This window comes from Rhinopithecus roxellana, chromosome 1 (assembly GCF_007565055.1).
Source record: "Rhinopithecus roxellana isolate Shanxi Qingling chromosome 1, ASM756505v1, whole genome shotgun sequence".
NCBI lineage: Eukaryota > Metazoa > Chordata > Mammalia > Primates > Cercopithecidae > Rhinopithecus > Rhinopithecus roxellana.
In genome coordinates, this window is record NC_044549.1 from 5,936,920 (window position 1) to 5,963,419 (window position 26,500).

At 37.4% G+C, this 26,500-nt stretch overlaps 1 protein-coding gene across 1 annotated transcript in view; it reads right to left on the minus strand.

The window, feature by feature from the left end:
- The window catches only part of GBE1 (1,4-alpha-glucan branching enzyme 1), a 274,655-nt gene that overhangs the window by 63,064 nt on the left and 185,091 nt on the right, over positions 1-26,500 (minus strand). Inside the window, 1 exon segment of the mRNA XM_010356067.2 lies at positions 25,406-25,577. Within this exon segment, the coding sequence (XP_010354369.2) occupies positions 25,406-25,577 (172 nt within the window).

The following is a 26,500-nucleotide window of genomic DNA, read 5'->3' on the forward strand; positions in this document are numbered from 1 at the left end:
ATAGCTTTCATGAGAGTCTTGCTTTAATAAATAAAACGTCCTCTAAAAAGTCAATAAATGGATTTCTCAGAATGCACCAGGCTTATGAATGTTTATTTGTTCAACACATAATAATTAAGTTCTCATCATACCACAATTTTAGTCTATAGGTAGGTATAAAATAAGCTTATCTTAAAAAAATATTTTTAAGTGCACAGCATTTCTACATTATAACAAAAAGGCAAATAAAATTTTAAACGTGGAGAAAGTCGTAGTACTTTAAAATAACCTTTTTAACCACATAGATCAGATAATGTTTCTTACTAAACTATAAAAAACATATTGGAATAATCTAAGCTATCTGAATGTCTTCTTGTTTATAGATAGGTGATAATACAGCTGACTACTATGCTGGGAAGGAAAGACTATAAAAATAACTCAGTGTAACAATTTCATAATAAATGTACTTGCCAGTTTTATCAATTTGTTATCAAGTATACCATGGAAGTTTTATCTATGACTCACATAAAATAAAAACATAATGTATAAAAGATTCAAGTACTGAAAAGGTATGCATTACCTAGGCTCTCCAACTCATCTTTGTCATTTCATCTTTTTATCTCCACATGGTCATCTCTGTATATTTCAAAATGGTATCTCTGAAGGATGGTTGTGTGTGTGTTGGTGAAGCTCAAGCACCTATCACATTTGGCTTTCTTAGATTTAACTTGGAAGAGTCTGTTAGACAATTGTGTGCAAACAAAGTTGAAAAGCTGTTTCTGGGTTGTTTCTCTTATGCTATAAAATTCCTTTATAAAAACTGAAATTAGGCTTATATTTTTAAGCTTAATAGTACAATCTTTTTTGTTAATTGTAGATATATTTCCTAAGTGTATTTTTAGAGGAAAGACAAGTATTATAGGCATTTCTACAGAACTGTTTATGGTTTTAAAAGTTATAATATTGTTTTTTTCTCATTTATAACTTATACTTCCATGGGTACAACTTACTTTAAGAAACATAGTTATATAAAATGTTTTTTACAAAAGATACATCAGGTTGTAATTTTTGCTGTATTACAAAATTCCTTAAAAAATGAACACATTTTTCAATTGCACCTATAGTTACTCAGTTTACAAACACCAAATTAAAAAAAATTACCGAGGATAACGCATAACATGTTATACCTATACTACCTTATGTTTTTAAAATTGCTTAAATCAAGTAGCTGTGTCAGTTCTGAGTTGTGAAATACAATGCAGAAGATGATTCAAACTTGTACAAAGAAACACAACTTGTCTCATAGACTAAAACAATTTTCGAGTATTTGATTACCTAGAATACGAATATACAGCAAAAATAATTTACCTGAAATAATGTAATGGTATTTTATTTTGTACATGATAAGTTAGGCACAGTTAATGAATATCTCTTTTATTTGAGTCAACAGAGGGATCCTAGTATTAGTGAGGCCCTGGAAAATAGAAACTTTATTTCCTTTGTAATCTTTAGCGAGATCTTATTTTTTTAAAAAAATGAAGTGGGTGATTTCAAACTCATCCAGAGTGGCGGTATATAAAATTTACTGACTGAAGTGAAGAGTGTGGAAAGAATGTAGACCCACAACTTTAAACTAATATGAAAGAATTCTGGTGGCAAAATTATGTATTTAGTTTGAGGTGACAGCCCCTTCAAATCCGTCTTTTGCATTATCAATCAAGTAACATATTTAAACTGTGGATCTGACCATGCCAATCTCCTGCAAAACCCTTCAAAAGCCCTCTATGACCTGGCCTCTGCTTCTAAGTTCAGCCTTTTATCTCATCATTCATGATCTCAATTAGTATGGCCCTCATTCTGTTTCACCTTCTTAGCGTTGTGTAGCCACCATTTCAATGATGGGACTACACAGAGGATCAGGATGGAGGTGAAAGGGATACTTTAAACTTAACCTCTTCTTCCAAACCAGTCCTTTCTTCATGGCCTGCCACTTCCTTGCCTAAGTATTGGTTTCATGCTCTTCTTGAAGTACTCACAGTGCTTTATGCAGATCTTGAAGGTCAAATTTATTACCTAACACACTTGGATCTGTCTTGCTCTGTTCCCTCTCTGGAGAGTGAGCTCCTTGAGTTAAGACTAAGTGTTCTCTTCTGTTACCCAGTTCCTAGGATAGTGCCCAGCTCAACAGTAGGTGACAAATTAGAGTAGAATGAAGAAATAACTATCACAAGTAAACAAAGAGAACCATTAAGTAGTTTGCAACATTGGTTCATAATTTGGAAACAAATTACTTTCTCCCTTGATTTGTTTGATAGACCATAGCACAACATAACATTTGATCTGCTGTTTTCCTCTCTGTAGCATCTCCTCTGGATGAATGACTGTAGAGATGCACCAACACCACTACTAACATTAGCATTCATTTCAGGCAAAATAACACTACTGTCTTATATAGGGTAGTGATGCAGAGCCTACATTTTGGAGACAGACCAGCTGGGTTCAAATTCTGGTTGCTTTATAAATCTGAAAGCCACTTAACCTTACATTTCCCTAAGTGTGAAGAGAAGGGAATCATACCTACTTCTCAGGGGTATGACGAAGTTTTAAATGAGATATTATATGTAAAGCACTCAGTGTACTGGCTTTCTCTGAGTAAATTTTCAAGAAATTATAGCCATTTTTAGAGTAGTAGGGTGCTAAAAGACTGTCAAGTTGAGACAAGTCATCGAAATAATCTGTATCCCCTCAACCTCTCAAAAAAAAAAAAAAATATATCGCCAAAGAGAAACCTGTCTCTCTTAGTGAGAAGGAAAAATGAAAACTAACTGTATTTTCCAAGTAACTGAGAGATTCTCTTTACTATTTTGAGACAGTATGTATAGGTCATTTTCATCTTTTTTTTTTTTTTTTAATGGGAGGTGGGCCATGTTGGGATGGAGAAGTAAGGACTCAGGTAATAATCTAAACTTTTAGAGGCAGAGAAGTTCATCTTTTAAACTCCTAGTCTCCTATTGTTGAGTTGTTCCGGAGAAAGGTTGCCAGAGCAAAATATCTGTGTTTAGAGCACTCATCACTACATTCTATGAGATGACAGTCAAATAGCTCACCAGTTTCACAATACATCATCAATGACATTTTTCAGCCTATGGATTCTCCCAGCCTGCATGGATAACACTGGCAGAGTCAGGTATTCAGTCTTTGAGCTAAAATGAAGCCTCTGATAAATTCTTTTTGGAAAGAAGATCTGTAGGTTTTCTGGTAACCTCTAGAAACTTACAAAAAGTGTGCTAAGTGGCTGTGAGCCAAATAACAAGCACTACTAATATAGTAAAATTAGAAAGGCGAGAATTAGTGAAGGTGAGAGATGATTTAAGAACTTAACAACACGGCATAAATACTGTGAAGGAAACCCATACCATAGTATTCTGTAGAGTGATGTGGGGGAAAGGGGAGGGCTATTCACTTATTTGCATGTCCAGCAATAAAGTGAGGCTCTCTCTCAGGTGGGTCTTTAGGATCAAATCAAGGGAAGGCTTAATTGAAGATGTAAAAACAAATTACAGACTCAAGGCTGGAATTAGTGCCCATTATATATTAATGTATCTTTATTCCTAGGGTAGCAATCTATTCCCCTGACCAGCCCTTAAAGGTGACCTATCCAGTTCCCTGTATTTAAAGGAATTTTTTGTGAGTCACTGGGGCTCATGGTTAGAAAATGAAACTTTGAGGTGCTTATAAAATGCTAGGTAATTAAGTAATAAATAATGCTTGATAAAAATATATATACTCCTATATAATTGTTAAAGTACACCGTATCTCCACTCTGCAAACTCAAGTGTCTATAACCTAACAATGGAGCTGGAGAGGTTTAGATACTACAAGTATCCTTCTAAGCCAGAGTTGTGTGGATAATGAATACATTCAGCAAGGGAGAGAAGGAAAAAGGGAGGGAGGAAGGGAGGGAGGGAGATAGATCGAGAGAGAGAGAGAGAGAGAGAGAGAGAGAGAGAATTGCTATGGTTTAAATGACAATGTCCCCTCTAAAATTCCTGTTGAAATTTAATCACCAATGGAACAGCATTAAGAGATGTGGCCTTTGGGAGGTGATTAAGTCCTAAGGGCTCTTACATCACAAATGGAAAAAAACACCTTTATAAAAGGGCTCAAAATTTAAAGGAACACTTTCTTGCATCTCTGTCCATTTCTCCATGTGAGGATACAATGTCCATCCTCACATGGACATTGCCTCAGAGGCATAAGAACAGAGGTGGACCTAGCTTACATGGATGAAAAACAGAAAATATCTGCACCTGGTCACACCTGGACACTGCAGTGGGTATATTCCTATGGCTTCCACTCTGTCTTTAAAAGGGCCTCAGCTGGATACAGCCCAACTGAGGAGAAATTCAAAAGGAGTCACCACCACAGCCACTGACAATCCCAAATATCCCAAAGGAAGAAATGTAGCAGTATTTCCATGGCATCCTATCCTGAGACCAAGACTGAAAGAATTAGAGATAGTTCAGTTCAGTTGCTTCTTTTTTTTGTCTCCAGAATATTAGTATAATCTTTTTATATTTGTAAAAGATTTTCTGTATTCAGTTTGGTAAATGTGGGTGGGTAGAAAAAAATGTGGGTAAGTTACATAAGCAATGTTCTCTAAAGTGACTCTTCTCAAAGGTTATGATCATCAGGAAGGATCTGAGATGAAATTGCTCTTGTGAAAGCTAACCTGGCAGGAGTTTTTCCAGTAGTGGGCATTTAAATCACCTGGGAAAGAGGGCTAAAGATGTTCTCTCGCCTGGCTTCCAGTGATTCCAGCACAACCCAGGTCAATCTGTCTCTGGCCCAACCTTCATTTTTGCATGTTCTTCCATCAGTGGATCTCTATGTTGTACCTTCACGAATTAAAATCATTTGGTGTGAGTTTTCAAAACAACTACTGCCAGAGCCTTACACTCAGCAATTCTGTCTCAAATGGTTGGGGTCAGGCTCTTGGGCTTCAATATGTTAAAGCTCCCCAGGTAATTGTAGCAGCACTTCCTTAACTCCTAGTGCAATGTCATGCTCATGTTAGGTTCTCATTAAATGTCGGCCAACCTTGGTTAACAATGTGCCATGAATCAAATTAGGGCCATTGCTTTTAAGTCTGTGCCATTTGGAATATATGCTATTTGTATCTCTGAGCATTTTAACAGAGCTTCAAGCCATTTACAACTGCTCACATTGAGAATTTTGCAGTTTTTCACAGCTCAGTTTTATAGACTTCTATGAGTCATGTTACATTCAGTAAACTTGCCTCAACAAGCTAAAAGAAAATGCCAAAAAATAGCACTCCCACTGTTCTGGAGAGTGTATTTTGTCTTTCTGTAACTGCCTCAATTCCAGCACTTAGCAGGAAGACATTTAAATCTTTATTGTATTCCTGTCTATCAGAAAAATAGAAGAATTTACAAGTTTGACACTAAACAACCACAGATGGAAGATTTGAAGTAAGATCACACATTTTATACTGAAGTCTAATGTAGTGATCAACAAATGCAGACTGACACTTAGGACAAAATCCATCTGACTTCCCCTGTGGCTTTGGGGAGAATGTAACATATTCATTAAAGAATGTCCTACAGAATTTTCACATGTCAAAATACAATATAATTATATTGAGAAAATCCTTTAAATTTGGTAATGGAAATTTCTTAATACTGCTGAGAGAGAAAATTGCCAGTTGGTAATTATGCCTCTTTCTCCACAGGTATCACTCATTACAGAAACTAGAATAACATCATGATAATGAGAGTCCTAAACAAGAAAGCTGGAAAAACATATGTACACATGTCAGATGACCTACATTATAAACAAAAAATAGTTTGTTCTCTATAGCCATGATTTTTGTTTGTACATAAATCTATTGACACACATTTTGTATATATTTATATACAAATCTATGTATATACTAAAAATATAAGGAAGGCAGAAAGGCTTCTGATTTAAACCTTATTTACTGATGAAAATATATTTTAGAAAGCTTCTCGATAATACCCAGCAGCAGCCCCATTGGGGTTTGCTTTGTTTGTTACGGGAAATCCAACTTCAGCCTCCCGGCCAGGCACTGATAGTTGAACTCACCACATACCACAATCTGAACTTTTTTTCTCTTCCTCCAAAATCCTCTCGCTGATCTCACTATAATTTCTGTTCTAAAACAGGAGAACTTTCCTATACCTTTCATGACCTCTTAAAATTCTCTCTTCACTTCCTAGCCTTAAGAATCACCTGGGAATCATTTAAAATTCTTCTTTTTCAATGCCCGAGCCATAGCCAAGACCAATTAAATCATAATTTCTAGGTATTTGTCAAAGACGTCAGTGGTTTTGAAACTCCCCAGGTGATTCCAATGTACAGGCAATTTTGAGAACCAGGTGTCTATTGGTTCTTTAATATGTTAGCTATTTGCTAGTACTTTCAAAATCTTTCCTTTTTTTTGACAGGTGGGTGCCTGACAAAACTACAATCCTTGATCAACACTAGCCCTCTAGGAAAAAAAGGCACACAACCAAGAAGCTGGATCAATTTGTACTCCTGACTACAAATATCTAATGAACACGCAATATCACCTGGACATCCTACTATAGTTCTCTCGTATTTCCACTCCTAGAGATGTCTATTTCATACCTTGTATTCTTTTTTCAAACATCTCTTATTCCTTCCTCCTTTTGCTCTCAAATGATAATCTCACTGAGAATATAAAAGTTATCAAACATGAACTTTTTCATCTTCACAAAACCTCAATTACAACCAACCTGCACCTGTATTCATTTTTGTCTTTTTTCTGGGGAGAAGGAGGACTTCTGATAAACATTTACCTCTCCACTTGTGCTTTGGAACTACAGTTCTCCTTTAGGCAGCCCCTTTCCCTTCTACATTGATCTTGCTCTCACCACGGAATCATCCCCTCTGAAGAGGCCTTTTCTGAACACAAACATGTTCTTATATTTCATAAGAAAACAAACCTCTCTTGATCCTCATCCCACTCCAACTGCTATCTTATTTATCTGCTGCCTTTATTAGACAAACACCTCAAAAGAGCTGTTTGCAAAAGCATTACTTGACTTTCACTTTTAAACCCACTCCAGTCTGGCTCTCACGCTCATCATCCCCTCAGAATCATTCTTGTCTAGTTCACCACTGGCAACTTATTTGTCCTCATTTCATTCAGCTGCTCAGCATCATTCACCATGGATGGCCATCTCCTCTTTATTCAAATACTATATTTTGGTTTTCATGGTGTTGAAATCTCAGGATACGTCTTCTTTTTGCCCTATCACTCCTTCTCAGTCTGCTTTTATGCCTTCTCTTTGTTGAGGTATCAGTGTTCCTCTGGGATCGCCTCTGGACTTTCTCTTCTTCCTGGTTCATGGTTCTCAATTCCAGGAGCTGACCTCATTAGTATCATGGCTCTAGCAAAATTCATATGTTGAGAAATACCAATTTTATTCATCTGAGTTCAAACTGTTTGCCACTTCATTTGAGTATTTCAAAGAAACATGAAGATAATATACCTAAAACTAAACTCCTCAGCTTCACTTCTAACCTGACTGTAGACTTATTTGTTTCATACAAGGTGGTACCAACAGGTAATGGCTGCTTAAGCCAAAAACCTGAAGCCATTCTTTGATTCCTCTCTTTGTCTTATGGCCAAAGACTATTACTAAGACTTCTTGATTAAGTCTACCTCCAAAATTATATCTTGATTCTTTTCGCCTCTTTCTATCTCCGCTGCTATCATTGTCACTCTTTTGATTACTTCAACCACCTCCTGAGTGGTATCTCTGCATTCACTCTTAGCCTAGTCAATCTTTAAGAAGCAATAAAGGTTACCTTTGCCAAATAGATTGCACCTTCATATGACTGTCTTTAAAATGCACCTGAAGCCATAATGCAATGTCCACTAAGACCTACAATAACCTTTATGATCGAACTCCTGCCTGCCTTTCCTATTTCTTGAGTACTAAGTTACAGTGACACTAGTCTCCTTTCATTTCCTTGAATTCCCCAAGCATTTTCCCCCTTCTGAGCTTTTGAACATTCTGTAACCTCTCTTTAGAGAGTGTTTTTCTGTGATCTTTACAAAATATGTTTCAAATATTTAAAGATCTAGTTTACAGCCATCTTTGGATTCTCAATTTTTTTTTTTTTTTTTTTGAGATGGAGTCTCGCTCTGACTCCCAGGCCTCTGCCTCACGGGTTCAAGTGATTCTACTGCCTCAGTCTCCCAAGTAGCTGGGACTACAGGTGCGTGCCACCATGCACAGCTAATTTTTGTATTTTTAGTAGAGATGGTGTTTCTTTTTTTTTTTTTTTTTTTTTTTTTTTTTTTTTTTTTTTGAGACGGAGTCTCGCTCTGTCGCCCAGGCTGGAGTGCAGTGGCCCTATCTCAGCTCACTGCAAGCTCCGCCTCCCGGGTTTACGCCATTCTCCTGCCTCAGCCTCCCGAGTAGCTGGGACTACAGGCGCCCGCCTCGTCGCCCGGCTAGTTTTTTGTATTTTTAAGTAGAGACAGGGTTTCACTGTATTAGCCAGGATGGTCTCGATCTCCTGACCTCGTGATCCGCCCGTCTCGGCCTCCCAAAGTGCTGGGATTACAGGCTTGAGCCACCGCGCCCAGCCGAGATGGTGTTTCATCATGCTAGCCAGGTTGGTCACCAACTTCTGACATCAAGTGATCCACCTGCCTCAGCCTCCCAAAATTGTATTCTAAATTTTAACAATATTTCTGTTTTCTTTGTGTCGCTTATCATTTGCAGTTTTTTGTTTGTTTGTTTTTTGTTTTTTGTTTTTTTTTTTTTTTTTTTTTGGCCATTTCTCTCTATTGCCCCTAACAGAAATTAAGCTTCCTGAGGAAAGAGACTTTATTTATCCTGACCACTTTGCATCTCAAGCATTTAGTAGAGTAACTGAAACAATTCCGAGTACGAAATGTATACTTAGTAACTATCTGAGTTAATGAATTAATGAATGAATGAAAGCAAGCATTCCAAAAGTTCCCAAATGCTTTAAGGACTGTTTAAAAGATTGACTTAAGGGAGGAAATAATACTTTAAAAATATTGTGTGTCTATGTCTGTGTTAGACATGAATGTGTGTGTGTGTGTGTGTGTGTGTATATATATGCATGTGAGTATATGTGAAGACATATATGAGTATGTATGTGTGTATATATATATACACATATATAACTGGAGAGATAACATTTATACCAGATTGTGAGCTATCCAGAAGAAACTATTGACTATTAAAATACCATAACAGGGAGCAAGATGGCCGAATAGGAACAGCTCCAGTCTCCAACTCCCAGCGCGAGCGACACAGAAGACCGGTGATTTCTGCATTTTCAACTGAGGTACTGGGGTCATCTCACTAGGGAGTGCCGGACAATCGGTGCTGGTCAGCTGCTGCAGCCTGACCAGCGAGAGCTGAAGCAGGGCGAGGCATCGCCTCACCTGGAAGCGCAAGGGGGAAGGGGATCCGTTTTCCTAGCCAGGGGAACTGAGACACACAACACCTGGAAAATCGGGTAACTCCCACCCCAATACTGCGCTGTAAGCATACAGGCATTCCAGGAGAATATATCCCACACCTGGCCGGGAGGGTCCCACGCCCACGAAGCCTCCCTCACTGCTAACACAGCAGTCTGCGGCGATCTATCCGCAAGGCAGCAGCGAGGCTGGGGGAGGGGCGCCCGCCATTGCTGAGGCTTAAGTAGGTAAACAAAGCCGCTGGGAAGCTCGAACTGGGTGGAGCTCACAGCAGCTCAAGGAAGCCTGCCTGTCTCTGTAGTCTCCACCTCTGGGGACAGCGCACAGCTGAAGACCAACAGGGGAAGTAGCGGGAGCCGGTGCAGACGCGAACGACTCTGTCTGACAGCTTTGGGGAGAGCCGCGGATCTCCCAACGCGGAGGTTGAGATCTGAGAACGGACAGACTGCCTGCTCAGGTGTGTCCCTGACCCCTGAGTAGCCTAGCTGGGAGAAATCCCCCACTAGGGGCAGTCTGACACCCCACACCTCACAGGGTGGAGTACACCCCTGAGAGGACACTTCCAAAGGAAGAATCAGACAGGTACACTCGCTGTTCAGCAATATTCTATCTTCGGCAACCTCTGCTGCTGATACCCAGGCAAACAGGGTCTGGAGTGGACCTCAAGCAATCTCCAACAGACCAACAGAGAGTCCTTCTGACTGTCAGAAGGAAAACTATCAAACAGGAAGGACACCCATACCAAAACCCCATCAGTTCGTCACCACCATCAAAGACCAGAGACAGATAAAACCACAAAGATGGGGAAGAAGCAGGGCAGAAAAGCTGGAAATTCAAAAAATAAGAGCGCATCTCCCCCTGCAAAGGAGCGCAGCCCATCACCAGCAACGGATCAAAGCTGGTCAGAGAATGACTTGGACGAGAGGAGAGAAGAAGGCTTCAGTCCATCAAACTTATCAGAGCTAAAGGAGGAATTACGTACCCAGCGCAAAGAAACTAAAAATCTTGAAAAAAGAGTGGAAGAATTGACAGCTAGACTCATTAATGCAGAGAAGATCATAAACGAAATGACAGAGATGAAAACCATGACACGAGAAATACGTGACAAATGCACAAGCTTCAGTAACCGACTCGATCATCTGTAAGAAAGAGTATCAGCGATTGAAGATCAAATGAATGAAATGAAGCGAGAAGAGAAACCAAAAGAAAAAAGAAGAAAAAGAAATGAGCAAAGCCTGCAAGAAGTATGGGATTATGTAAAAAGACCAAATCTACGTCTGATTGGGGTGCCTGAAAGTGAGGGGGAAAATGGAACCAAGTTGGAAAACACTCTTCAGGATATCATCCAGGAGAACTTCCCCAACCTAGTAGGGCAGGCCAACATTCAAATTCAGGAAATACAGAGAACGCCACAAAGATACTCCTCCAGAAGAGCAACTCCAAGACACATAATTGCCAGATTCACCAAAGTTGAAATGAAGGAAAAAATCTTAAGGGCAGCCAGAGAGAAAGGTCGGGTCACCCACAAAGGGAAGCCCATCAGACTAACAGCAGATCTCTCGGCAGAAACTCTACAAGCCAGAAGAGAGTGGGGGCCAATATTCAACGTTCTTAAAGAAAAGAATTTTAAACCCAGAATTTCATATCCAGCCAAACTAAGTTTCATAAGTGAAGGAGAAATAAAATCCTTTACAGACAAGCAAATGCTTAGAGATTTTGTCACCACCAGGCCTGCCTTACAAGAGACCCTGAAGGAAGCCCTAAACATGGAAAGGAACAACCGGTACCAGCCATCGCAAAAACATGCCAAAATGTAAAGACCATCGAGGCTAGGAAGAAACTGCATCAACTAACGAGCAAAATAACCAGTTAATATCATAATGGCAGGATCAAGTTCACACATAACAATATTAACCTTAAATGTTAATGGACTAAATGCTCCAATTAAAAGACACAGACTGGCAAACTGGATAAAGAGTCAAGACCCATCAGTCTGCTGTATTCAGGAGACCCATCTCACATGCAGAGACATACATAGGCTCAAAATAAAGGGATGGAGGAAGATCTACCAAGCAAATGGAGAACAAAAAAAAGCAGGGGTTGCAATCCTAGTCTCTGATAAAACAGACTTTAAACCATCAAAGATCAAAAGAGACAAAGAAGGCCATTACATAATGGTAAAGGGATCAATTCAACAGGAAGAGCTAACTCTCCTAAATATATATGCACCCAATACAGGAGCACCCAGATTCATAAAGCAAGTCCTTAGAGACTTACAAAGAGACTTAGACTCCCATACAATAATAATGGGAGACTTCAACACTCCGCTGTCAACATTAGACAAATCAACGAGACAGAAAGTTAACAAGGATATCCAGGAATTGAACTCATCTCTGCACCAAGCGGACCTAATAGACATCTATAGAACTCTCCACCCCAAATCAACAGAATATACATTCTTCTCAGCACCACATCGCACTTATTCCAAAATTGACCACATAATTGGAAGTAAAGTACTCCTCAGCAAATGTAAAAGAACAGAAATTATAACAAACTGTCTCTCAGACCACAGTGCAATCAAACTAGAACTCAGGACTAAGAAACTCAATCAAAACCGCTCAACTACATGGAAACTGAACAACCTGCTCCTGAATGACTACTGGGTACATAACGAAATGAAAGCGGAAATAAAGATGTTCTTTGAAACCAATGAGAACAAAGATACAACATACCAGAATCTCTGGGACACATTTAAAGCAGTGTGTAGAGGGAAATTTATAGCACTAAATGCCCACAAGAGAAAACAGGAAAGATCTAAAATTGACACTCTAACATCACAATTAAAAGAACTAGAGAGGCAAGAGCAATCACATTCAAAAGCTAGCAGAAGGCAAGAAATAACTAAGATCAGAGCAGAACTGAAGGAGATAGAGACACAAAAAACCCTCCAAAAAATCAATGAATCCAGGAGTTGGTTTTTTGAAAAGATCAACAAAATTGACAGACCGCTAGCAAGGCTAATAAAGAAAAAAAGAGAGAGGAATCAAATCGATGCAATAAAAAATGATAAAGGGGATATCACCACTGACCCCACAGAAATACAAACTACCATCAGAGAATACTATAAACGCCTCTACGCAAATCAACTAGAAAATCTAGAAGAAATGGATAATTTCCTGGACACTTACACTCTCCCAAGGCTAAACCAGGAAGAAGTTGAATCCCTGAATAGACCAATAGCAGGCTCTGAAATTGAGGCAACAATTAATAGCCTACCCACCAAAAAAAGTCCAGGACCAGATGGATTCACAGCTGAATTCTACCAGAGGTACAAGGAGGAGCTGGTACCATTCCTTCTGAAACTATTCCAATCAATAGAAAAAGAGGGAATCCTCCCTAACTCATTTTATGAGGCCAACATCATCCTGATACCAAAGCCTGGCAGAGACACAACAAAAAAAGAGAATTTTAGACCAATATCCCTGATGAACATTGATGCAAAAATCCTCAATAAAATACTGGCAAACTGGATTCAGCAGCACATCAAAAAGCTTATCCACCATGATCAAGTGGGCTTCATCCCTGGGATGCAAGGCTGGTTCAACATTCGCAAATCAATAAACGTAATCCAGCATATAAACAGAACCAAAGACAAGAACCACATGATCATCTCAATAGATGCAGAAAAGGCTTTTGACAAAATTCAACAGCCCTTCATGCTAAAAACGCTCAATAAATTCGGTATTGATGGAACGTACCTCAAAATAATAAGAGCTATTTATGACAAACCCACAGCTAATATCATACTGAATGGGCAAAAACTGGAAAAATTCCCTTTGAAAACTGGCACAAGACAGGGATGCCCTCTCTCACCACTCCTATTCAACATAGTGTTGGAAGTTCTGGCTAGGGCAATCAGGCAAGAGAAAGAAATCAAGGGTATCCAGTTAGGAAAAGAAGAAGTCAAATTGTCCCTGTTTGCAGATGACATGATTGTATATTTAGAAAATCCCATCATCTCAGCCCAAAATCTCCTTAAGCTGATAAGCAACTTCAGCAAAGTCTCAGGATACGAAATTAATGTGCAAAAATCACAAGCATTCTTATACACCAGCAACAGACAAGCAGAGAGCCAAATCAGGAATGAACTTCCATTCACAATTGCTTCAAAGAGAATAAAATACCTAGGAATCCAGCTTACAAGGGATGTAAAGGACCTCTTCAAGGAGAACTACAAACCACTGCTCAGTGAAATCAAAGAGGACACAAACAAATGGAAGAACATACCATGCTCATGGATAGGAAGAATCAATATCGTGAAAATGGCCATACTCCCCAAGGTTATTTATAGATTCAATGCCATCCCCATCAAGCTACCAATGAGTTTCTTCACAGAATTGGAAAAAACTGCTTTAAAGTTCATATGGAACCAAAAAAGAGCCCGCATTGCCAAGACAATCCTAAGTCAAAAGGACAAAGCTGGAGGCGTCACGCTACCTGACTTCAAACTATACTACAAGGCTACAGTAACCAAAACAGCATGGTACTGGTACCAAAACAGAGATATAGACCAATGGAACAGAACAGAGTCCTCAGAAATAATACCGCACATCTACAGCCATCTGATCTTTGACAAACCTGAGAGAAACAAGAAATGGGGAAAGGATTCCCTATTTAATAAATGGTGCTGGGAAAATTGGCTAGCCATAAGTAGAAAGCTGAAACTGGATCCTTTCCTTACCCCTTATACGAAGATTAATTCAAGATGGATTAGAGACTTAAATGTTAGACCTAATACCATAAAAACCCTAGAAGAAAATCTAGGTAGTACCATTCAGGACATAGGCATGGGCAAGGACTTCATGTCTAAAACACCAAAAGCAACGGCAGCAAAAGCCAAAATTGACAAATGGGATCTAATTAAACTAAAGAGCTTTTGCACAGCAAAAGAAACTACCATCAGAGTGAACAGGCAACCTACAGAATGGGAGAAAATTTTTGCAACCTACTCATCTGACAAAGGGCTAATATCCAGAATCTACAAAGAACTCAAACAAATATACGAGAAAAAAACAAACAACCCCATCAAAAAGTGGGGAAAGGATATGAACAGACATTTCTCAAAAGAAGATATTCATACAGCCAACAGACACATGAAAAAATGCTCATCATCACTGGCCATCAGAGAAATGCAAATCAAAACCACAATGAGATACCATCTCACACCAGTTAGAATGGCAATCATTAAGAAGTCAGGAAACAACAGGTGTTGGAGAGGATGTGGAGAAATAGGAACACTTTTACACTGTTGGTGGGATTGTAAACTAGTTCAACCATTATGGAAAACAGTATGGCAATTCCTCAAGGATCTAGAACTAGATGTACCATATGACCCAGCCATCCCACTACTGGGTATATACCCAAAGGATTATAAATTAGTCTACTACAAAGACACATGTACACGTATGTTTATTGCGGCACTATTCACAATAGCAAAGACTTGGAATCAACCCAAATGTCCATCTGTGACAGACTGGATTAAGAAAATGTGGCACATATACACCATGGAATACTATGCAGCCATAAAAAAGGATGAGTTTGCGTCCTTTGTAGGGACATGGATGCAGCTGGAAACCATCATTCTTAGCAAACTATCACAAGAAGAGAAAACCAAACACCGCATGTTCTCACTCATAGGTGGGAACTGAACAATGAGATCACTTGGACTCGGGAAGGGGAACATCACACACTGGGGTCTATCATGGGGAGGGGGGAGGGGGGAGGAGGGAGGGATTGCATTGGGGAGTTATACATGATATAAATGATGAATTGATGGGTGCTGACGAGTTGATGGGTGCAGCACACCAACATGGCATAAGTATACATATGTAACAAACCTGCACGTTATGCACATGTACCCTAGAACTTAAAGTATAATAAAAAAAAAAAAAAAAAAAAAACAAAAGCTTCTTCCAACCCAGAAAACATCTCCATGAAAGAAGAGAGAGAGAAAAAAAAAAAAGACAAGTTCAAATTTATTATTATTATCAAATAAGCATCAAACCAAAATGTAATGTTCATTAAAGGCAATCTGGCTAAGAAATTGAAAACGAAAATAAATAAAGAAATAAATAAACAAACAAACAAATAAAAAAAAAAATACCATAACATTCCAGCTACCGCCCCCCAAAATATGAATTGACATTTTAAAGATCTAAAAAAAATACCGAAGGAATAGCATGTGACGAACATTAGAAAGAAGCTATACTTAACATGTTACTTCAATTCATTAGTGACACAGCTGTTTTATGGAACATTTATATTTATATGATAAAAATGTAATGTTTCCCAAATGTCCAAATTACATTTGAAAACTAATTTTTTAATGTTTTGAGTATAGTTATTACTGACATTCGTATTAATAAGGGTAAACAATAGGGGAATTAAAAAATTAATTTAAATGTAGGACATTAGGAATTAAATTTTACTTTGGTTTCAGCGCTAAGATAAAAAACGTTATAGGACATGGAAACTGTGAAATATGCCATTTAGAAATATTTCTCTTATAGCAGTAATACATAGCAATATGTAAAGGCCAGCTAATATTTTTTGACCTTGTTGTTCTGCCATGTGCATGATATGGTACTCCACCAGTGAGTAGAAGAAGATGTGGCAAGGGGACAGATGCCTTGCCATTTAAGAGCATGGCCCAGTAGTTGCACATACAGCACTACCATTAACATCCTACTGGCAGTAACTGCTGGTCACATGACCTCAGCAGGCTTCCAGACAACCTGGGGAATGTGCTTGTTATTCTGGGCATCCATGTACCCGGTTAAAATTTGGAGGAAAAGTGTTAATGGAGAAAACTAGCAGTCATGACCACAGGAATGAGAGAGCAGATGGAGTATATATTACACAAATACAACACATTAGTAAACACTTAACTGAAAAACTGTTTCAAACATTGAATTCCAATAAAGAAAATAATTGCCACTTTTCCTTGCTTATTATATTTTATTTTTTTAATTTCAAGACTTTCGTTCTTGTTGCCCAGGCCAGATTTTAATGGCGTGATCTTGGCTCACTGCAACCTCTGCCTCACGGGTTCAAGAGATTCTCTGTCTCAGCCTCCCGAGTAGCTGGGATTATAGGTGCCTGCCACTATACCTGGCTAATTTTGTGTATTTTTAGTAGAGATGGGATTTAACTTGCCAGGCTGATCTCAAACTCCTGACCTCAGGTAATCCACCTGCCTCAGCCTCCCAAAGTGCTGGTATTACAGGTGTAAGCCACCACGCCCGGCCTGCTTACTTATTTTTATAAAGCCAAAGACAATATTAATTTTCAGACTAAAATATATGAGTCATTAGGTGTTTCTTTTACAGTGATAACTTCTAATTAACCTAAGAAACAGAATGTTAAATTAGAAAAAAAATTCTTAAAAGCATGCAGTTGACATATTTTACATAAATTTATGGGATTAAGAATTTGTACCATTTGTTCAAAGTATCCTGATTGCCAACACTGATTCAGAACTTATAATTGATCTATTGGCTCCCAGGATATGATTGTTGTACTAAAATTTCAGATGTTTCCCATAAGCGTGAGCAAGATGTTATGAATCTCCAAGCATGAAAGATATTCCCAAATCTTAAGAGGGAGAAGATGAAGGCTGATGGATTTCACACAAAGTAAAGTTGCATAAAGTCACCACATGTGTTTTCAAAAAGTGCATGATTTTTATGATTTTACGCCTGCCTACTTTTTACTTCCTTTGTATCAGGAAATGAAATGGAGACTGGTGTAATTGTAACTTAGTACTTAAGAACTAGGAGGCAGAAATATCTGGGTGGAAAGGTAGGCAGTAGTTGGATCATAAAGGATGTTATAGGCCTTCATAAAGGGGTGGGCATTGCATTATAAGTTCATTGATCATGTGTACACAGTATGCCTTTAAAAGTCTGAATTGGAATACCACTAGTTCTTAATTCTCTTAATTCAGTTAGAATAAAAGAAAGTATGGGTTTCTAAAGAGCCTAAAAAACCATAAACATAGTTATATTTGTAAACGTGTTCCCATAAATGCTGGAAAGTGGAAAAATAACTCCATTTTTATTTTCTACCAAGTGCCCTGTATAAAAGATAATGATAACATGATTGCTTTTAATGGTAGGAATTAGGCTTTTAAAGTCAAGACAGTATACACTCAGGATCTAAAGTCTTCCACAGGAAAAGCAACACATTACTCTGAAACAAACCAAAAAAAAAAAAAAAAAAAGGAGGGAAAAAGGAGGTAAATTCGAGGTGGAAGGATAGGAAAAGAGACAGAATTCCAGGAGTCTGACTTCCTACATCGCCTCCCAGAGCGTTATCTGCACACACAGTTCCTCATATACCTTTTTACTTATTTCCTCCTTTTATTACTTTTCTCCGTCAGACAGGGAAGAGGTTAGGCATGGAGATAATGGGTTTGATTTGAATGAATGAAGGAATGAAGGAGCAAAGTAATAAAGCAATGGGCTCAGCTGATTCCAGGTTTCTTCTGATATTTGAACTCATGTGTTAGCATCTGATGTCACGGGGAATATGTTTTATGATGACAACACAGGTTTTCAGTTATCTGGAGCAATGAGCTACACTACAGAAGTGAAATGTTGCTGGCTTTGTTTACTTAACTGATAGTTCAGTATTTATTTAAACAAGAAATGTGAATCATTTATGTTTCCAGGTATACATGGAGAGTTACACAAAAAGCATTAAATTTCAGAGTGAAGCGTTACTCATTTAAAAAGTCCTCTTCTATAACACTATAATCCCCATGAGGAAGAAGAAAATGACAACTGATGAAAGTAAAGCTTCTGTTCCAAGAATAATTTTTACTTTAGTTCAAAGGTATTCTGAAGAAGTGGAATATTAACACGACAGTACTAAAAGTGATTCAGGTCACTCTACGTTTGAATCTTTACCTGTACTTTATGAAACTAAAGAAGGAGTCAAACCAGGGTGGAAAACAAAGCAACTTTTTTTTGAAACCAAACTGGCAGTAAGCCATTGATAAAAAAGACTGCAGTACCCATAAAGAAACCTAAAGGTTATTTTTTTAAAAAGATTCTTAAAGTAATCAGATAAGAGACTTGATTACTTGAGAACTGATACGGTTACGCTTTGTATCCCCACCCAAATCTCATCTTGAATTGTAATTCCCATAATCCCCACATATCAAGGGAGAGACCAGGTGGAGGTAACAGAATCATGGGGGCAGTTTCCCACATGCTGTTCTTGTGACAGTCAGTTCTCACAAGATCTGATGGTTTTATAAGGGGCTCTTCCACCTTTGCTTGGCACTTCTTCCTGCAGCCTTGTGAAGGTGCCTTGCTTCCCCTTTACCTTCTGCCTTGATTAAGTTTCCTGAGGCCTCCCCAGCTATGCTTAACTGTAACTCAATTAAACCTCTTTCCTTTGTCAATTACCCAGTCTCAGGCAGTTCTTTACAGCAGTATGAAAATGGACTAATAAAAGAATGAAGAAAACATGTGGATTTAGCTGTCCAGTATAACTTTCTCCTTAGTATTGCCCAAAGTAGTACAAAGTTATAAAGATCTTTCTGAGAAGCCAGAAAATGTTTCACAGAATACCATTTATGTCTCAATGATAGCAAGATTTTTAAGCAGGTTAATTTTTAAATTCCCATTTAAAAAGCCATTAGACATTATTCCATTTTCAAATTTATGATTAATTTTTAAATTCTGTTTAGCTAGCAGATTCTTAAAATTACATTCTAACTTTCCTGTCAATATTTAAATCAGGAAGATATGTTCTTAATTCTTATATTTTAATTTATGCTTTATTTGATATTTTAAAATATCTGTACATGTTTATATATTTAAAATGAATATAATATTTGGTTTCTTCTCTTGTTTTTTATAATTCTATGTAGTGTTTAATATGAAAATCCTTTAATGCCCTTATTTTCATATTACATGGAATTAATATTGCAGTATCTGGGTTGGTGTTTTCTTCCCTAGTGTGATCAATGGATATAGCAGTCAATTTGCCTGCCTAAACCAGCATGTCCATAGCAACATTCCTGAGGTCATGTATTAAGGCCATATGACTCTAATCCCTCTGCCTCAGCTGACTGAATTGGGAAAGGAAAGCATTTCCATGATGACCAAATAAGCTCCAGAAAGCTAAGCAAAATACATTCACTGAGGTCATCCTATGCATAAAGTTGACATGTTTTATTTTATATTTATTTTTGAATATGAAACATACTCCGCCAAGGATTATTTAAAAAATAAATAAATCATAATGCCACATAACCACTGATACTAGTTCTAACTGAAGAGTTAACAATATTTTAAAGTGATTTAAAGTGATTGAAACGCATCTTTTCATTAAACTTACCAATCAGAATGGCATGTAAATTCTTTTCTTTAGGCCCCAGTTTTTTTCATTGATTTGAAGTTTAATAATCTTAACTGGTTGTAATCTCAAATTATCAGTCAATTGCTTCAAGTCTACTCTTACTTAGATTTTTACTGATCTCATACATAACTTTCTTGTGGCTTCCTATTCCAAGTTGGTTTGGCTAAAGCATCTCATGTATTTCACCAACAATCTCCAAAACAAGTTTCCTACATATTTACACAGCATTTTCTGCTTACTTGTATCACTGACCTAGTGCATGTATTAGTATAAAGATATCTGTCTATTACTTGCCTGTATTGCCTTTTGGGTTTTAAGGCCTTGAGGGCAAGAACTATTTTTCATCTCTGAATATATACAACTTAGTAATACCTGATATATCGTAGATACATATAAATGTCTTAGGCATAAAGAAATTTTATAAACTGTGTTAAAACACATTTTAGAATGCATTATGAATATATTAAATTTATAGTTTAAATTCATATATATACCTCAAATACACTAAATTTTTAAATTGAATTTGCCCTGAGTCAATCTGCCTTCTCTCTCTCTCTCTCTCTCTCTCTGTGTGTGTGTGTGTGTGTGTAGAAATTCTGTGCACAGGTACCATAAAAACAGTAAATTTCATCTGATGCTCTATTTGATGCATATATACACACATAATTATAAACACACAAAGCAAACAGTGAATTCATAATAAATGTTAACTGATGAACATGATATTGGCTTATCCCAAAAATTAAAACAAATTGAGGCAACCCTCAGACTTCCTCATACATGAAAGCTAAGGCTGTTTCAGCAGCATCATTCAGTAGAAAGTCATTTCACCCTCAAAACAATCTTATGAAGCAGGCACCCACTTTATCACTGAGCCGATGAAGGCATAGTTGATGCATCTCACCTAGATCACACAGCTAAAAAGGGAAAGGCATAGATGCCAACCCAGTAGTATTCTTAATCACTCTGCTCTACCTTTTTTCTAAAACGTATTCACAAACCATGTATTTGTGGCTAACTAATCTAGATACTGATCTAAGAGTAATTTTCATTCCAATTTTCTCAAATTGGAAATCAGAAGAAAAAGGCAACTGACCAGCTGCCGAAATTTTCCGGTTGTGCAAACTGAGGCATGTCCCTATATGTCTCTGAGTCGAAGTTTTAGCAAAATGCACTTAGAATGTCTACGTAGCATACCTTATTACTCTTTTAATTTTTGGCCCCAGGTTTCTTTTGAACAAATATCTGGTATAAAAAATAAAAAAGAAATAGAATGTTCAGTTAGATTATAGATATGAAGTGTTTTAGAAAGTATAGTATGCGGCTGGGTGCGGTGGCTCACGCCCGTAATCCCAGCACTTTGAGGGGCCGAGGAGGGCGGATCACGAGGTCAGGAGATCCAGACCATCCCGGCTAACACGGTGAAACCTCGTCTCTACTAAAAATACAAAAAATGAGCCGGGCGAGGTGGCGGCGCCTGTGGTCCCAGCTCCTCGGGAGGCTGAGGCAGGAGAATGGCGGGAACCCGGGGGGCGGAGCTTGCAGTGAGCCAAGATGGCGCCGCTCACTCCAGCCTGGGCGACAGAGCCAGACTCCGTCTCAAAAAATAAATTAATAAATAAAGTATAGAATGCTATGTAAATGTTACTTACTTTTATTAGTATTTATTATCTTTCTATGATTAGTGATATAAAAATACAAAAATAAATTAGTCTGATGATCCCCCTTCTATATTCAATTATTTCATGTAAGTATATGATAGATGAATAAAAAATACAAATCTATTTCTTCCTAAAACCATTCAAAATAAGCTAACAAATCAAAAATGCATAGTAAATATTTCACAGCTATAACCAGAGTAAAAGCATTTTTTTTGAAATTCAAAATTCGAATACACAAGACAAAAACAAAACAAAACAAATCAGCCAAACTGGTATTCTGAAAAAATCTACATTAATCTTAATGATTTTTGATAAACAGAACATATATCTGAATGCCTGACAAATAAATTTACGTAACCATGTTTTTTTAAAAACGTGCTATAAAAATGTATAGTTGTTTTATTTCTTTTGACTCACTGTTTCTCTTCTGGAGGGAAATAAAAAATAAAATTCCAGAAAATTAACAAGTTTAGAAATGCCTAAAAGATGAGTAAACAATCAAGTTGCTTCTTAGTTTTGGAAAATTTTCTTAAACTGCTCTTTTTAAATATTAATTTCTATATGCCATTCAAAAACATTACCTTGCTTATAACTAAAACTGGTTATTGCAGTTAATGAACTAATGCTAAAACAGTATTACAAGGCAATACTCCATATACACACACATATACATGCACACACACACACACACGTATATACTATATATGTATACATACACACACAAACACATACACATGCAGAGTCATTTGATGGAGGATAACGTTTCAGTCAACAGTGGATCACATATATCTCGTGTGTGTGCGTGTGTGTGTATCTTTTTAAGAAAATTGTGAGAGCCTTGTGATGTGCTAGATACTGTGCTAATTCCCAGATATATAAAATTGTAAATAAAACACAAATAACAACTGTTTTCACTGGGTATTAAATTTACTTAAAAAGTCATGTATTTAATAGTTTTCCAAGTACAATTTTCTCAAATACCATGAAAGGTAAGGAGATACTGTATAAACATGTATTGCAGGGAAAATGAAACTAGTTTGAGGCTTTACGGAAGGCTCCCTCAGGAAATGACACTTGAAAATAAAGGATTTGGTCAGGTATGGCAGGGAGTGTTTGAGTGGGATGACTCCAGGCAGGGGATCAGCAAAATGTCTAGAGTGCAGAGTGGAAGAAGGTTGTCCATTCAGTGAACGGAAAGGCAGCTACCGCAGCTGCAGCAGAGTGATGAAGGGGGAGACCATGAGAGAGCTTCCAGAGGCTCACAGGGCAAGTGGAGAGCATAAGGGTCACAGAAGGCTTTTTAAGCAGACCATGATCAGAAAAGGAAAAATATATTTAAAATCATGACAGCTCATGAGGACATATTGAATTTCATAAAACACCACCAGTAATTAGAAATTATTCATCCATTAGAAGATTATTGATTTCAAAGTTAGTAGAGAAACACTGTATTTAGGTAAGATACTAAGAAAAAAGATTTAAGTTGCTATAATGGAATTTAACATATTCGAAGGTATTTGTTTCAATGACAAAAGATTAAAAGATTATACAAAAGTATAATCTCAAAATCATATTTGATGTAATAAATATGGTCAATTTACAAACATAGAAAGATAGATGGTAGAAATAGCTATATTTGTTGTATTTTGTTACTATTGAAAGTTCCATGAGAAGAGTGTCTAACACTGAATAGACGCTCAGCCTGCCCTCAGTTGAAAAGATACAGTTTAAAGTGATATTAATATAAATATTTCTGAAATTTTATAAAGTTTCTGTAGATTTGTCAATGTCCTAGCTCTCCAGAACATGCTTTATCCTAGGTAAGACACTACCCAAAAATCAAGAAAATAGGTCACATTATAAAATATCATTAGGCCTTTCTTCATTGACAAGTTACCAATTTTACATTGGCCATGACCATTAAATCTCTGTCATGTGCAGATAGCTTGGTTTTACTCTGATGCTTGCTTGGAGGCTCTGCTGTGCACCACAGGCCAGATCTGATATCTTCAACAAAGGACAGCATCAGGAAAAGGAATCTATTAGGTACTTCCTGATAAATTCTAGACTCTGGTAGAGGCATCTGAGTTGATGTCACTTACACAGCTTCCAGACTAGAGGGAAAGACTGAGTCAGGATTGCTATATTTTCATACGTAGTGGGCTACAAGGATTAATGCCTGTGTGAATTAGGTGTCCATTTTATTTTGGTTCTTTGAAAAATTGTTTTAGTTTACAGATATATAAGGATTTCCTTCTGTAGGTTACAGTCATTTTGTACTTTTGTAAATGAAATAAAGCATTTAAAATATCTCACTAGGTCCTCAGTTTCCTTACTTTACATGGTGACATGGTTATTTGCATAGGTTCATAGAGTCTACTTATTCATCAGGATATAGTTAAACAAGTAGGTTGCATAACTAAGGCCTTATGAAGGTGCCCACATTGGAGAATGATGCATACTGAGTCAGGTAGAACCACTGCTTTTAAGGAACCAAGGCTGACTTTATTCATGGAACCAATCATTGCAAAGTCCATCCAGGAAACTTGACCTGATACCTGGCTGACGCGATGCAGTCTCACAGGTCAGGAAGGTCATTTCCTGGAAGGCGAGGGATGGTAACAAATTTCGGTGACCCTGACAATAGAGGATACACCCAAAGGCACAGGTAGCACAGGTGAAATCTGTGTCTGCTTTTTTGGGGTTGGCTTCCTAACCTCCAGTTAGTAAACAATAAAGGCTTTTAAAAGTTCAGTCTGAGATTTCTTACAAAAATTTCCAAGTAGAAGTGAATAACTCAAAGATCCAGGGCTTTTTAAAAATTAGAGATAGGGTCTTGCTTTGTCACCTTAGTTGGAGTGCAGTGCCATGATTATGGTTTACTACAACCTCAAACTCCTGGACTCAAACAATCCCTCTGCCTCAGCCTCCTGATTAGCTAGGGTACAGGCACGTGTCACCACACCCAGCTCATTTTCTTTTTCTCTCCTTTGGTAGAGATGGGGCTTTTCCATATCGCCCACGATGGTCTCTAACTCTTTGCCTCAAGCCATCCTCCTCCCTCAGCCTCCCAAAGGACTCAGATTAAAGGTGTGAGGCACCACCCACCCTGAGTCTTCTATTGTAGAAAAATAAATCAGCCTTTCATATGTATTCCCCAGTCTTTGTGTCTTTCTCTAGTCTAAAAGCTGTAAAAATTTCCTAAAACTCAAATGTTTCAATGTCTGCTGTTCACCAAACAGAACAATTTTTATATTTCATTTCAAGAGCTTTCAGACAAGAATGACCTTTCAGTATAGGTATTTTTCTATTTAAAAAAAATAAATTTCTTTTTGTCCATCACAATCTCTCTGAACCTAAGTTTACACATTTATAACACAAGTATACTGGTATAAAATTATCTCAAAGAATACCAATAATACTAGCTTACTATACTATAATATGATAATTATATATTTCTTAGATTTAATGTGCAAATATTATACTAACAACATTAACTCAGAATGATTAAATTCAGAATAATAATTCTGGATGTTAACAATAGGTAAGCCCACTTGACAGCAATATTCAATTAAACATCAGCTTTTAGACTATACTTTTGTATCCTATATTAATATAACAATAACCTTATAGTGATTTAATTTTATTTTTGCAATTTACACATGACAGTATATGAAATAAATCGTTGTAATTTTATATTCTAAACCTGAAAAGCCAAATCAAAATATTCTACATGATTTATCTCATTATAAGTTAACATGTTAAACACAAATTGGATATGTGTTTAACTCACACTTACCCATGAAATTGAGATAGCCTTCTCCACCAAGCCCATGAGTAATGAGTCGAATCATTTTATGAAGCTGTATTCCACGATCAATAACTGGAGTAAAAGGAGTCAGGACACTCATGTTTGTATACATTTCAGCATCCATCAACCAAAATGCCACCGTCTTATCCCCAACCAATGCCTACAGAAATAAAAGTAATAGCAATAAATGAAAAAAAAAAAAAAAAAAGCGCTAAGTAATTGTGATTTACAATAGAACAACACATGGTTATGAATGATAGGAAACATTGTAGAAGAAGTGTGTAGATTAAGATTAATTTCAGGTATTTTCCACTGGTGATTTTCTAGGCTCAAGGTAAGCTGGTAAAATATGTTAGAAATCAACACATTTGTTTTCAGGACTGATTTTTATTTTTAAAATAGGTTGGTGAAAGATTCATGATAAGGTACCTGAATATCTGTTATGTTTGAGCTGACACCTCACATTTTCTGAAACATTTATTATAATGTTGAGAATATTAAATAGATTTTTTAAATAATTTGTATATGATTTTATTTGCTTTGAAAGAAGTTTCTGAAAAACATTGATATATATAATATACATATTATTTTGCTCATATATATGAGTAATGTAATATTATATGTGTGTAACTATATCATAATAGTCCCTTCCTGCCCTCAGCAGAGAAAATAAGTTGAGAACTTTTATTTAAGCATAAATTTGCTTTCTCATTTTATTTGCCATTTAATCTAAATTTAGTTTGTTTGTTTGTTTGTTTGTTTTTTTTTGAGACGGAGTCTCGCTCTGTCGCCCAGGCTGGAGTGCAGTGGCCGGATCTCAGCTCACTGCAACCTCCGCCTCCCGGGTTCACGCCATTCTCCTGCCTCAGCCTCCCGAGTAGCTGGGACTACAGGCGCCCGCCATCTCGCCCGGCTAGTTTTTTGTATTTTTTAGTAGAGACGGGGTTTCACCGTGTAGACCAGGATGGTCTCGATCTCCTGACCTCGTGATCCGCCCGTCTCGGCCTCCCAAAGTGCTGGGATTACAGGCTTGAGCCACCGCGCCCGGCCTAAATTTAGTTTGTTTTACCTGAAAATGTAATA